General features: G+C 34.1%; 4 protein-coding genes across 7 annotated transcripts in view; 2 read left to right on the top strand and 2 right to left on the bottom strand.

Moving 5' to 3' along the window:
• Nucleotides 1–2,603: 2,603 nt before the first annotated feature.
• Nucleotides 2,604–3,687, top strand: LOC111479761 (AT-hook motif nuclear-localized protein 23-like). Its single transcript, XM_023124606.1, has 2 exons — nt 2,604–3,094; nt 3,225–3,687. The coding sequence occupies exons 1-2, from the start codon at nt 2,676–2,678 to the stop codon at nt 3,580–3,582; spliced, it is 777 nt and encodes a 258-aa protein (XP_022980374.1). The 5' UTR covers nt 2,604–2,675; the 3' UTR covers nt 3,583–3,687.
• Nucleotides 3,688–4,214: 527 nt separating this feature from the next.
• LOC111479765 (heavy metal-associated isoprenylated plant protein 4) lies at nt 4,215–6,051 on the bottom strand. The gene is made up of 4 exons (XM_023124611.1): nt 5,940–6,051; nt 5,438–5,628; nt 5,206–5,290; nt 4,215–4,596 (listed from the first exon to the last, which is right to left on the bottom strand). The coding sequence occupies exons 1-4, from the start codon at nt 6,037–6,039 to the stop codon at nt 4,235–4,237; spliced, it is 738 nt and encodes a 245-aa protein (XP_022980379.1). The 5' UTR covers nt 6,040–6,051; the 3' UTR covers nt 4,215–4,234.
• An 818-nt stretch (nt 6,052–6,869) lies between these two features.
• On the bottom strand, nt 6,870–9,845 carry LOC111479813 (late embryogenesis abundant protein 6-like). Of its 4 annotated transcripts, none has more exons than XM_023124679.1 (4): nt 9,642–9,845; nt 9,409–9,559; nt 7,554–7,750; nt 6,870–7,336 (listed from the first exon to the last, which is right to left on the bottom strand). In XM_023124679.1, exons 3-4 carry the CDS (start codon nt 7,629–7,631, stop codon nt 7,061–7,063), a joined length of 354 nt encoding a protein of 117 aa, XP_022980447.1. In that variant the 5' UTR covers nt 7,632–7,750; nt 9,409–9,559; nt 9,642–9,845; the 3' UTR covers nt 6,870–7,060. The 4 variants fall into 4 exon arrangements, with proteins under 4 accessions (XP_022980447.1, XP_022980448.1, XP_022980446.1 ...); XM_023124680.1 differs by having other exon boundaries at nt 9,409–9,543; XM_023124678.1 differs by lacking the exon at nt 9,642–9,845 and having other exon boundaries at nt 7,554–7,667; nt 9,409–9,635.
• A 567-nt stretch (nt 9,846–10,412) lies between these two features.
• The window catches only part of LOC111479726 (3-hydroxyisobutyryl-CoA hydrolase 1-like), a 5,702-nt gene continuing 2,128 nt past the window's right edge, over nt 10,413–13,986 (top strand). Inside the window, exons 1-9 of the mRNA XM_023124552.1 lie at nt 10,413–10,599; nt 10,971–11,051; nt 12,098–12,166; nt 12,269–12,332; nt 12,548–12,627; nt 12,723–12,806; nt 13,040–13,124; nt 13,578–13,663; nt 13,787–13,908. Of these exons, the coding sequence (XP_022980320.1) occupies nt 10,561–10,599; nt 10,971–11,051; nt 12,098–12,166; nt 12,269–12,332; nt 12,548–12,627; nt 12,723–12,806; nt 13,040–13,124; nt 13,578–13,663; nt 13,787–13,908 (710 nt within the window). The 5' untranslated portion in view covers nt 10,413–10,560. The remainder of the gene's footprint in view (nt 10,600–10,970; nt 11,052–12,097; nt 12,167–12,268; nt 12,333–12,547; nt 12,628–12,722; nt 12,807–13,039; nt 13,125–13,577; nt 13,664–13,786; nt 13,909–13,986) is intronic.

The raw sequence follows: 13,986 nt of genomic DNA, 5'->3' as shown, positions 1-13,986 counted from the left end.
AAAAAGTTTTTTTTTTTTTTTTTTTTTTTTTAACCATACAAACTAATATTAATTTTAGTGATTGAGAAGTTAATAATTTTTTAAATTAATGATCGGAGTGTTGTTAGATTATAACACAGATAGATTTATTTATTTTTATTTTATAAATTTAAAAATTTGAAAATGTAATTTTAGGTTAATGCGAATATTATATTATAAAATAATATTTTAAACATAAAATTATGGATCTCTCGCTCAATTTCATTTCGAATAGATCAAGAAATTGATTTAATTTAGGAAGTAAATGGATGAGGGGAGGAGCCATGTGGAAAAAAGGTTAGAACTTGGAGGGTATATTTGTAAATTGATACCCTATCAATGAGATAACAATAAAACGACGACGCAGCACGTGACAATGGTGCCTATTTCATTAACCAAAACTGCCCTTTTGGGTTGCTGAGGGGTCGAACATGACCAACGTTAAAAGCTTCATCCACACTATTGGGCCCACAAAAACCTTATTTATTATTATTATTTTTGTCTCCGAAACTCTTCCTTCATTCCTCTTTTTCAAATGCTTTCCACAACCCGACCCTAATAGGTAAAGGAAATAGAACATTTTTCAAGTAAAAATATCGAAAAAAAAAAAAAAAACATGCAACCCCTCTTCTCGTTCTCGTGAATCTTCCTCACCATACATCGACTTGTATAAAAGTATGCATCTTTCTGTTCAGATCAGGTTTCGCTGTTTATATTTCAAGATCTCATGAACAAATTTGTGAATCTCGATAAAAATATACATAAAAATAAGGGTCTTAAATAAATAAAATTTTTAAATGTGAAATCTTATAATTTTTCACCGTTAAATATAACATAAAATCAACGAGTCAAAATGATATTATTAAATTATTAAATTAAGATTAAAAATGATACCTATAGATTTGACATAATTTTTCAAATATATTAATTTAAATAAATCAACCCTTCATTAGCATCATGGATTATATATTATTAATTTATTAAAAGGAATATTTAGAAAAGCACTTAAGTGGGTATGCTCACCTTTATTCTAATTAGGAATAGTAAAATTAATTCACATAATATTTATTTTTAATATTACATTTTGATTAGACTAACAATTAAATATAATATAACAAATTAATTCATCCCCTAATTAAAATTTAATCATATCACATAAAATCTACCTATGTCTAAATCTTAAAAAGGCACTTTATTTTATTTTATTATATTTTTAAAATTAATTAGTTCACAATCTCAACAAATATTTAATTAATTCACTATTTTTTTTTTAAAATATTGTAAAGTCGCATTAAAAAAATTATCACAAGTTAAATTATAATTTACTCCTACTACCGTACATAGCTTAATCCACTTTGAACTTGTCACCTTTTTCAAGCACCTAATAATTATATATGCTTCCTCTTAATTAATTACTTAATGAAGGAAACGTAGTACTTTACTTAGCTAATTATAAAGCATATATTAACCATAATAATAATAATTTAACTTAACATTTTTAATTAATATGTTATTTTATTTAATTATAGATTTATATATTCCCGTCATTCATAATCATGTCTTAGAGCATTATATTGTTTATTATTTTCATCAATCTATTTTAGATTTCAATTCAATGAGTACACAAATCAAACCCACCAAAACTAATTTTTTTTAATGTTTCTTTTTTATTAAAAAATTATAATTTAAAACCAATATGATTCAGTAATTATATTGATTTTAAAATATTAGATATGTAACAGCTTTCGCTCGTTACGTAATATTATCAGTCTCACGATTTTAAAATGCATCCTATTTCGTTCATCGATGGCACACTGTCTGGTATTTAGCTTTGATATCACTTGTAATAGCTCAAATCTACCGTTAGATATCCATTATGTACCACTTCGATTGATTGAGATCTCTCAAGATCAAATCAAACTCCTCCAATGATTTGGAGTGAAACCCATGTTTGATTTATATTGTTATAAAAATATTTTAATCATAACTATAAAAATAATAAAATTATTTTAATAATCTCAAACCCTTCTAATATTATAATTTTCAAGTGACCGTACAGACAGCACTATCCAATACTCCACACTATTAATTGCTCCCATAATATACATTAAGATTAATAATCAATTAAACTTTGTCATTATGTATTTGAAAATAATATATATAATAAGAGTCTGTTAATACTTGACTTCATTAAATATATCAGGAAAATTAAGGTTAAAATGTATTAAATACAAATTTAAAAATTCAAAAACTAATTTATAATAAAAATTTAGATAATTATTTAAAATATGCATAAAATATAATCGAGACCAAAAAGAAAATAATTTCCATTGAATTAAATGAGTAGGAAAACATTTAAACGTTTTACAATATAAAATAACGAATTAAAAAAATAAAAGAAAACTAGACAGTTTAAAATAATAGAAAAAAAAAAAATAAAGTCTCTCTCTTTTTATATTTAAATAAAAATTTATTGTTCGTGGGAATCGCTGCATTTGCTTCTTCTTCTTCATCGTCTTCTTCGTCATTCTCTCTCTCCTTCTTCATCTTCGCTTCTTCTTTCCCTTTCTTAATTTTAATTTCACTGTGTAGAAATTATAAGATTTTTCTATTTTTATTATAATTATTAATTTCTTTTCCTTCTTTTTAATCTGTTCATGGCGGGCTTAGATTTGGGCTCTGCATCTAACTTTGTCCATCAACTTCAGCACCGTTCCGTGGATCTCCACTTGCAGCGGCCGCCGGACGGAGACGACGGTCCAGACCAGTTCCACGGCCTTGATGACGAGCACCAACCGAACTCTGGTGGCGAAATCGTGGCCCGGCGGTCAAGGGGTCGACCGCCTGGGTCTAAAAATAAACCGAAACCACCGGTTATTATTACCAGAGAAAGCGCTAACACCCTTCGTGCTCACATCTTGGAAGTCAACACCGGTTGCGATGTCTTTGACTCGGTGGCTACTTATGCCAGGAAACGCCAACGGGGGATCTGCATCTTGAGCGGCACCGGCGTCGTCACCAACGTTACTTTAAGGCAACCCGCGTCCGGCGGCGCCGTTCTCACGCTTCCCGGAAGGTTCTGATAAAATTACAACCGAATTGAATTATTTTTTTTTTAATTGATTATGATTAGGGTTTTATTTGAAAGTTGGCTATTGGGTTTTTTTTTTTTTTTTTTTTTTTTTAAATTTATTTTTAATTTTCAGGTTTGAGATATTGTCTTTGTCGGGATCGTTTTTGCCGCCGCCGGCTCCGCCAGGAGCGACGAGTTTGAGTATCTTCCTTGGCGGTGGACAAGGGCAGATTGTGGGAGGGAATGTTGCTGGCTCCTTGATTGCTTCTGGACCGGTGACTGTTATTGTGTCGTCGTTTACCAATGTTGCGTACGAGAGGCTGCCGTTGGATGAGGAGGAACCGTCCAACGGTGGTGGAGGGAGCCTTAGCAACCCGTTTCCGGACCCGTCGGCGGGGTTGCCGTTCCTTAATCTGCCATTGAACATGCCGGGGAATCAAAATCAGCTGCCGGTGGAGGGATGGAACTCCGGTGGGGGAGCATCTTATTGAGCTTCAAGATTGCCAAAAAAGAGAAAAAAAAAAAAAGGTTAGGGGAATTGATAATAATTGTTTAGATTAATGCTAATTTTATTGTCTAGAAACTTTGGTACAAAAAACCCAACTTTTTTTTTTTTTTTTTTTTTTTTTTTTTTTTTTTTTTTTTTTTTTTTTTTTTTTTTTTTTTTNTTTTTTTTTTTTTTTTTTTTTTTTTTTTTTTTTTTTTTTTTTTTTTTTTTTTTTTTTTTTTTGTAACTTTCGTTAATTTTCTGATTCCTAAGAGTGTGTTTGATTCGATCTAGCTATAATTTTGACCAATAATCACTTTAATTATTATTATTATTATTATTTCAATATAGTTCAAATCCAATTGGTTTTGAAAATAAAAGCTTTTTTTTGAATTTTTAAAATTTAATAAAAAAATGAATTTCAATTCTTTTTATTAGAATTTGATTAGAATTTTCAATATTCAATTATTTTATTTTATTTTTTAAATTTAATTTAACCGGAATGCAAGATCGAATGATCAACATTTATAATGATAATTTATGTATTATAAAAGATGCTTGAATTAGCAACGATGCGATTAGATAATGTTATTAAATAACATAACTTTCTATATATTTAGAATATAATTTCTAATTTTATGAAAAAAATCGAATAGTTACATTACTTGACATGCATTTGGATTTTCGTCGCTAAACAATTGAGGAGCGTAAACGTAGTGAACGAAATAAGGAACGTTATTTTTATTATTTTCGTTATCTTTGGTTTGAATCTCTGCAACTATCTTGGTCGTTGTCGTTGTCGTCGTCGTCGTCTCCGATGAAGATTTTTCTTTAGGCTTTTCTTTTTGCTCACTACTTTCTTTCTTCTTCTCCGGTGGCTTCGATGAATCCGCCGCCGTAGTAATGTCGGCGTGTTTCTGCAGCTTCTTCTTCAGATAAGACTTGAACTTCTCTGGTTCTATGGTTCCTTCAATTGTTAGGGTTTGAGCTTTCATGTCTGTTTTCACACTGTATATTCCTGCAAATATTCAAATTATTTGTCCTTCAAATGGGCAAGTTTTTGTGTTTTTCATAACTTTTTGGGCAGTTTTTATAATTTTAAAAAATAGTATTTTTGTTTGTTAAAATATCATCATGGTCCTCGTATTTTAAATTTATCATATTTTAGTCTATATAGTTTGAGAAATTCAATTTTAGTCCTGACTCTTTCATGAATCTCAAAATTAGTCTACTAATAATTTTTAATAATAATATTTTATATTATTAAATTTATTAAATTAGGTTTAAATTAGAAAAAAAAAATGACATTTAAAAATAGTTTAAAATAATTATTAAAATTTGTTGAAAATTATAGTAGGAATAAATTTTAATGAGATCCTTAACTTTACGAAATTTTATTTTAGCCGTTGAACTTTTAAATTATTTTAAAAATTATTATAAAAAATTATAAAATTGAGTAGAATTTATTTTCTAATTTTATAAACGGATCAAAAGACGAAATTTGAGGACTAAATCACAATATTTAAAAGTTTAGGGTTCAAATTAAAATAGAGATTTTTTTTTTTTGAATTTTCTAGCTTAAAAATGGTTTTAATAAAATATAGAGATGAAAAATAAAATAAATAACCTTTATGCTTTAGCAAATTGTTCTTGAGGTCTTTCTCGCATTTGGCGCAGTGCAAGTGAACCTTAGCTGTTATCGTGCGATGGATCTGCCAAGTGGAAAATAATATATTTAATTTAATTTAACATATATATCTTTATTAGTATTTACTAAATATATTTATGATGTATTAAATATGTAAATAAATATTTAATTAATTATAAAAAAAAGTATAAATAATTGAAATTATACTCACGAGGCTTGGCTTGGGTTTGTTGTCAGTGGGTTTAGGAGTTTCTTTCTCCTTGGGCTTGACTTTGGGAGAAATTAAGTCAACCCTTTTCTTGCTCAACTTCTCTATTTGTTTGTGAATTTTGAGCACATCCAAATTGGAACCTTTCACCCTAATTTCATTTTTCTCCATATCAACTTCAACATTATGAACCCCTAATATGAAAATGAAATTAAAAAAAAATGTTAATAATTAAATTACAATCGGGGTTTTTTTTTTTGTCTTCAATTTTGTGTGTTTGATCTATCCCATATATTTTAAAAAAATTGATATTTTAAAGATTATATATTTTTAAAGTTTAGAGACTTATAAGACATGTTCATAAGCCTTTATAAGACATGTTCATATAATTTGATTATAGATCCATGATCCTTCTCTAAATTAGCTGAAAGTGAATTATGTTTGGTTCGCGGAAGGAAGGAAAGACCGAAAGAAAATTGAAACCCATGAAAATAGTGAACTTTACCTTGTGTTCTAACAAGAGGCCTTTTGATCTCTCTCCAACATTGTTGGCAATGAAGGTTTACTTTGTAAATGGCAGTAATGGCTTCAGCTTTCTCTCCCATTTTTGTACAACAAGCTTATGAACAACAAGGATTTATAACGGATGAATTAAGTTTGAATCCTTCTGGTTTTTCTTTCCCACACGACATCGTTTTGGTGAGATTTGCTGATGGTTGGTCATCTGCTTGCTTGAAATCTCTTTCATTTTCATCCTAAATTAGTCTTTGTTGTGCCAAATTGGATCAAACTCTTTTTCATTCTTGTAGAAAATTGGAGCACACCTATATATATATATATATTTTTTTTGTGTTAAAGAGTCGGGGTCTCCGAGATCCCACATTGGTTTGGAGAGGGAAACAAAATATTTCTTTTAAGGGTGTGGAAACCTTCTTCTTAAAAGGTGCGTTTGAAAATCGTGAGGCTGACAGTATATAACGGGCCAAAGCATACAATATTTGCTAGCAGTGGGTTTGAGGAGTTACAAATGATGTTAGAGCCAAATACCGGCTGTGTGCGTTTTAAAATCGTGAGGCTGACGGCAATATGTAACGGGGTGGGTTTGAGCAGTTACAAATGGTGTCACAGCCAAGCATCAGGATGCTAGCCCTTGAGGGGGGTGGGTTGTGAGATCCCACATTGATTGGAGAGGAGAACGAAACATTTCATAGGGGAGATTCTCCATAACATATGTAACGGGCTAAATCGAACCATATTTATTAAGAATGGGCTTGAACTCTTACAAAGGAAACAATTGAGTTCAATTACATATTCTAGATTCATACAAAAGTCCTCATATCAATGAAAATATTGTCTCGTGCTTTTATACCAACGATCTTTATTTTATCTAGTTAATGTGGGATTTTAGCCAATCACTCTCAGAAGGACGGACTAATATCTTTAAATACTTTCGATTTCTTGTTATGAACGGTCTCGGGAGGAAGCTCCCGAATACAATGTTACATCTTTTGTATATATACTACACAACATCTAAAGATGTGGTAGAACTTGTAGAAAAACAAATCAAACACAAAGGTAATTACTTGCAAATGAAAGATGACAAGCTTTTTGATGGCGTTACCAGAGTTACAGTGTCTTCTTATGAACGGTATGAGGTCCAACCATGTCGACGGTGCCAGGGGCTCCGACCATAGTCACGCCTGGAGCGGTGGCCACGTTGGTGGTGGTGCCGTCGCCAGGAGCCACAAAGATATTGGTGTGAGCATTGGCATGCTTAGCCATTTCTTTCTCAGCCCTCTTTCCAGCTTTGGCAACATGAAGACTCATTGCAGCTTCAGCCTCTCTTGCCAATCTTACCTCATGAGCCACCTCCACTCTTGCCTTTGCTAGCTCCTTCTCTGCCTGCCAATAGAATGTAACATTGTATTCGGTCGAGACCAACACATGTCTTAATCAATCGAGACTGACAGATACCTTAACTACACGGTCTCTCAATCGAGACTGAGAGATACCTTAACCAGCTGACATTGACATTCAGATTGAAAATATTCTCTATAATACAACCAAACTCGACATTATTGAGATTAGTGCATGTGTGTGTGTTTTCTTGAGAGCTCACCTTCTCTTCGGCCTTCGCCTCGGACTTGGCCTTCCGCATGGCGGTGATGTCGTGTAGCTTGTCCCTTACTGCTTGCATCTTCTTGTCTTCGGACTGGTAAAATGGTTTAAAAGCCTTCAAAAAGCTCAGAGAGAATGCGAATGATTAAACCCAAGTTCATTGCCATATTTATAGTTCATTTGCATTCGCTCCCTTGGCTGTTACATTGACAATTGTAGAATGAGCATTAATTCTAGGAAAGATTTGTAGTTCAATTCAAGCCCATTTCCTCCGGCTTAAGTGAAAAGTGTTTATATTAGGATCAATTTTTTAACCAATAAAAAGATGGAAGGGAAAATAATTGGCTTTTTATTTCATAATTATCAAGATCCAATAACCAACATTTTCCCCCTAATGTTTAGGAAACGGTAACTGAATCAGAATCCTGAATCAGTTTGGAAGAGTAAGGGAGAAAACTAATGTCCGTTCAATTGAATATGAGGTTACCTTTGGAGGATAGCTCTGTAACAACCCCAATCCAATGCTAACGGATATTGTTCTCTTTGTATTTTTACTTCTGGACTTTCCCTCAAGGCTTTTAAAACGTGCATGCAAGAAGTTTCCACACCTTATAAGGATTTCCCTCAAGGCTTTAAAACGTGCATGCGGGTTTGCATTTTCGTTCTTCTCTCCAACCAATGTGAGATCTCACCATCCACCCTTTGGGGGCAATCCTTATGGGAACACCACCTAGAATGATACCATTTGTAACAGCTTAAGCCTATCGCTAGCAGATATTGTTCTCTTTGGACCTTCCTTCTCGGACTGCCCATCCTTATTGGCACACCACCCAAAATGATACCATTTGTAACAGCTCAAACCCACCGCTAGCAGATATTGTTCTCTTTGGACCTTCCTTCTCGGACTGCCCATCCTTATTGGCACACCACCCAGAATGATACCATTTGTAACAGCTCAAGTCTACGGCTAGCCGATATTGTTCTCTTTAGACCTTCCTTTTCGGACTTCCCCTCAAGGTCTTCAAACACGTATGCACGTATGTTAGGGAGAGGTTTCCACACTCTGATAAGAAATGCTTTGTTCCTCACTCCAACCAATGTGGGATCTCACAAGCTCTCTCTGGTTGAAGAGGTATTTTGTTTGGTCGAGAAAAGCTTTGCAAGATGCAGTTCCGTTATTTTCATTTGCTCCTGAGCAGCAATCTCAAACTCGACTATGGGTCTATTTGAATATCGTTTCTGCAGCAGACACAATTGTTCTTACTTCAGATAGGGAAAACATTTTGGACAGAATGAAGAAGGATCATTTAGAGTTTTAGACAAATGGAACAAAGCCTTCCAACTAATCAACCAAACTGCTCAGTTCATTTCTAAATGATGGCTGACAAGCATATCTTAAGAATTGCATCTCTGGCCTAAGAAGATGGCAATGGCTTCTCATCATTGAGCTAGGTTTCTGAAAAATAGAAGGTTTTTAGGAGGAAAGAATTGAAAATCACTACTTATACCAACATGGTACACCTTTCTTTTCGGCGGCTCAATCATAGGAACTCCTAGGTTAAGCGTTCTTTGCTTGGAACAATTCTATATTGGGTGTATGTGAGTAAGGACAATGTATGCCGGAAGAACTCGTGTTGGTCTATGGGGATAGTCTTTCTTAAGGATATTTCGCATTCGATTGCAGTTATTTGAGGACCATAAATAGAGAATTTTATCGGTTATAGCAAATATTCTCATGAGTAACGTGAATATGCTGCAAGGGAGGCATGAATTGTTGTTATAGGTCAACTAGATGATATTAAAACAGACTACAAATACTTGCAAAATTTATGAGCAAGAGCACTGCATGATCTGACCTGAAATCTAAAGCCAGTCACGGTTGCCAGTGCAGTTGACTGTTCCTCCTTACTCAACCTGAGGTCAAGCTCTACGTTCCAGTATTCAATCGCATCATAGAAGAATACTATCTATTCTTAATTCCGTTCAAAAAACTGTAAGCAACCAGCACTAAAAGATAAATATCAGCCTCGATTGATCACCGACAATGGTACAGAGAGATTAAAGAAGGTGAAAGAAAAAAAATGGAGACCTGATTGAACCTGCAGCTTGTTCCGAGGAGGAATAAGGGGAAGCGAAAACCATTTCTCCGGCGAATTTGGAGCTTCCACAGCACGCCCGAAACTCTTCCTCTCCAAAATCGCACTCCGACGCCGTCGTTATTGCTGCCGATCACTAGCTCTTCTCTACAGTCGGTGTATCTACGCCTCACTCAACAGCCGAATCAAGTTTATGTTGAAAATTATTCCAAACATTTTATTTAGTGTTAAATGGGTATATAATTTTTTTTTAAAAAGAAAATGTCCATAAATCAATTATTTATTATACACAAAATTAAAATTTCAGAAATTAATAATAAAATTGATAATTTTAAGTATATTTTTTAAATTCAAATACGAAAATTTAGAGCTAAAGAAGTTTTGCATCCGAAAAAAAAATGTTTATAAAAACTATTTTGTTTTAAAAATATTAAATTTTTAATATTTTCTTTATTTTTAGAATTGGGCTAATAATTAAATATTTATTTTAAGCATATTTTTTTTTAAAACATCAAATATTTATTAGCTCTCGGTTTTGAATTGGATTTTATTATTATTATTTTTTGATAATTATGGTTCAGATTTTTGTTTTTTTAACACCGCTAGGAGTTGAATTGTTCAACACAATTAAACGACGCCGTTTTGGTGGCGATGGCAGCCTCCGACTCAACTTTATCCGGATTCCCGACTTCGTGTCGTGTACGTTTAAAATATCAAAACTATATGTCGTTTCAGTACATAATAGAACGACATGTAGTTTCAATGTCAGCTCTCTTCCACAATACCCACGTTTGGAAGAACAGAGACTAAACACAAAGCATTGAAGCCTGCTAGCTGAATCGTAAAGCTATTTGGCTTCCACATTCTAATCTCTTTTCGATTTCATTTCGTTGAAGAGAAAATTTCCGAGCCATGGCGTCCTTCAATTCTACCGGAGTTGATGAAGATCAGGTTCTTAATTTCTCTCTTTTTTATCGTGCTTGTACACATTAAACCATCGCCATTTTTCTGAAGCTTGCAAGATCCTTATCGAAATTTTATAGGATTATCATTTCATTAGCTTTTAAGTGATGAGAGATTTCTTATGGATTAGGCGATTATTCATGAGCAAATAGCCATTTATCACGATGAAGTTCTTTTCACTTCGGTTGTTTATCTTTGCTCGTTAGCTATAAATGTAAGCAAGAAGGTTATAGATACTGAAATTTTCTTTTCTAAGAATTTAGAAAAATCGCGGCAAAAAATATGGTGCTAGCTTAGATTTTCTTTCTGTAAACGTACGGTTTATATTGAGATGTTGCTGATAATTTTCTATGCAACAGGTTTTAGTGGAAGAGAAGCGGTCCGTGAGATTATTGACTTTAAACCGAACTAAGCAGTTGAATGCTCTTTCATTCCAAATGGTGAGGCCTGCGATTGTGATTTTCTGTTCTACTTGCAGCTTTTTCTGTTGTGTTTCCATTTAGTAATATATATATTGATGATGCTGCGTAATTGAACTATCCAATGTGTAGCGAACTCTTGCGTGGTTTATATGTTTAAGACAGGCAGAATAATGTTATTTCAAGTAATGGCGTGCATTTTGTTCAAGTTTGAGAACATGGTGTTCTATTTGTGATTCCCGCCATGGATTAGCGATAACTGGACTATCTGATCCTTGCTGTAATTAGGTTAACAATCAATATTCAATAAGCACCGAACTCTTGTGCTCACGAACTCTTCATCTTATTATTTACAAGCATTATGTTTCACACATTATGTGTCACGGTGTTAATCTTGACCGGCCTGATGCTTATTGTGGTTCAAGATTTTCAAGATTTTGGTAGCATTTACAGTGCAATGAAGTTTTCTTGTGAGACCCCACATCGGTTGGAGAGGAAAATGAAACATTCCTTATAAGAGTGTGAAAACCTCTCCCTAGAAGACGCGTTTTAAAACCGTGAGACCGAGTGTTAAAGTGGACAATATCTGCTAGCTGTAGACTTGGATTGTTACAAATGGTATCAGAGCCTATCACCAAGTGGTGTGCCAGCGAGGACGCTGGACCCCAAGGGAGTGGATTGTAAAATCCCACATTGGGTGGAGAGGGGAATGAAACATTCCTTATAAGGGTGTGAAAACCTCTCCCTAGAAGACGCGTTTTAAAACCGTGAGACCGAGTGTTAAAGTGGACAATATCTGCTAGCTGTGGATTTGGATTGTTACAAATGGTATAAGAGCCTGTCACCAAGTGGTGTGCCAGCGAGGACGCTGGGCCCCAAGGGAATGGATTGTAAAATCTCACATTGGTTGGTGTGGAAACCTCTCCCTAGAAGACACGTTTTAAAACCGTGAGACCAAGGGTCAAAGGGGACAATATCTGCTAACTGTGGACTTGGGCTATTACATTTCTTAACTGAGAAACTAGATAAATGCTCTAATTAGTGTTTTTCTTGATCTTTCTATCCAGGTTTCTCGGCTATTGGAACTCTTTGTTTCCTATGATACAGATCCCAGTGTGAAGCTCGTGGTTGTCAAGGTACTTCACTTCTCCGTCAAGAATTGCTATATATATATATATATATATATAGCATTGAAATAAATAATTTTTTAATTAGTTGAGTATCGTCTGTGTACCTAGGGGAAAGGAAGGGCATTTTGTGCTGGGGGTGATGTGTCAGCTGTGGTTCATGACCTTAAACGGGGTAAGTTTCTTTAATTGCACAACTCAATGTCAACTAATAACGAGCATCTAATTGACGCTCGAGATAAAAAAAAAATCATCTTTTTACCTGCTCATTGTTTATGGTGTTCACAGTTAGCCTGTCATCTAATCTAGGAGAGGTGTGCAAAAGTTAACTTGATAATATGAAAAAGCATTTATATTTAGGTAATCATAATCCTGGTTTATGTGAGTTAGGTGATTGGAGGAAAGGTGCTTATTTCTTCCAGAAAGAGTTCATCTTAAATTATTTGATGGCAACTTTCAGCAAGCCACAGGTAATTTTGGTTGCTCTAAGTTCAGCTCATTTTAGTCTATGATGACTTTTACTTTGTTAAATTTAACTTTCAGTGATTGCTTGAATATTCCTAAGGTTTCTCTCCTGAATGGTATCGTCATGGGAGGAGGGGCCGGTGTTTCAATGCATGGTAGATTCCGTGTTGCAACGGAGAAATCGGTATACCGAACTCAAGCTCTGAACTTTTTGTCCTTGAATTATTGATCCAATGCCCATGTTTTAGAGTTCATTGAAGATGTGTAGAATGCTTGGAAGATATGCTTTACTGTTTTCATTATGTCGGATTGGGAATTTAAGGATGTTGAATTATCTTTCTATTCTTGTACTTGTGTACCATTGTTTTAATCATTAGGGAAAGGGAATATATTAATATGACAATTTACTTTTTTCAGGTGTTCGCAATGCCTGAAACTGCTTTAGGACTCTTCCCAGATGTTGGTGCTTCTTATTACTTGTCAAGACTCCCCGGATTTTTTGGTATAACTTATTGTCCTGTATCCCCTTGTGTTCGTATTATGTATTTTTTAGTATTGAGTATTAGTTGACATATACCATGGACAATATTTACTAGCCAAATGTGAGATCCCACATCGGTTGGAGAGAAGAACAAAGCATTTCTTATAAGGACGTGGGAACCTCTCCCTAGCAAACGCGTTTTAGAACCGTAAGACTGACAGCAATATGTAATGGGCTAAAGCGGACAATATCTGCTAGCGGTGGGCTTGGGCTGTTACAGAGCCAGACACCGAACGGTGTGCCAACGAGAATGCTGGACCCCTAAGGGAGGTGGATTGTAAGATCCCACATCGGTTGGAGAGATGAACGAAACATTCTTTATAAGGACGTGGAAACGTGATCAGTTTGTCATCTAATACTTGTGCTTGGAGGTACTCTATGCATTAAGTCATTATTTTGCTAAAACTTTTGCAGGTGAATATGTTGGCCTAACAGGTGCGAGGTTGGATGGTGCTGAAATGCTTGCATGTGGTCTTGCTACTCACTTTGTCGTTTCAGAGGTATCCCATGCTTAGATGAAGAACAGTTTCACATAAGAAATTATTAGTATTGTATAAGTTTTTCGACAACATATTTCATAGGCTAAGTGGTTGTTCCTTTTTGTTACTCCTATCCATTACCAGAAATTGACGGACTTAGAGGAAGCACTTTGCAGAGAAGATACAAGTCCGCCATGCAACATCTCAGAAATTATTGATAAGTTCACCCAAAGACCAATTCTTAAAGAGCAAAGTGCTTATCACCGGTATGACTCTATCTTTGATTTCTTGTCTTTTTTTTTTTTTTTTTTTTTTTTTTTTTTTTTTTTTTTTTTTTTTTTTTT

Source organism: Cucurbita maxima, unplaced genomic scaffold, assembly GCF_002738345.1.
Source record: "Cucurbita maxima cultivar Rimu unplaced genomic scaffold, Cmax_1.0 Cma_Scf00005, whole genome shotgun sequence".
NCBI lineage: Eukaryota > Viridiplantae > Streptophyta > Magnoliopsida > Cucurbitales > Cucurbitaceae > Cucurbita > Cucurbita maxima.
Note: the sequence above shows the minus strand (reverse complement) of the source record. Positions and strands in the feature narration are given on the sequence as shown.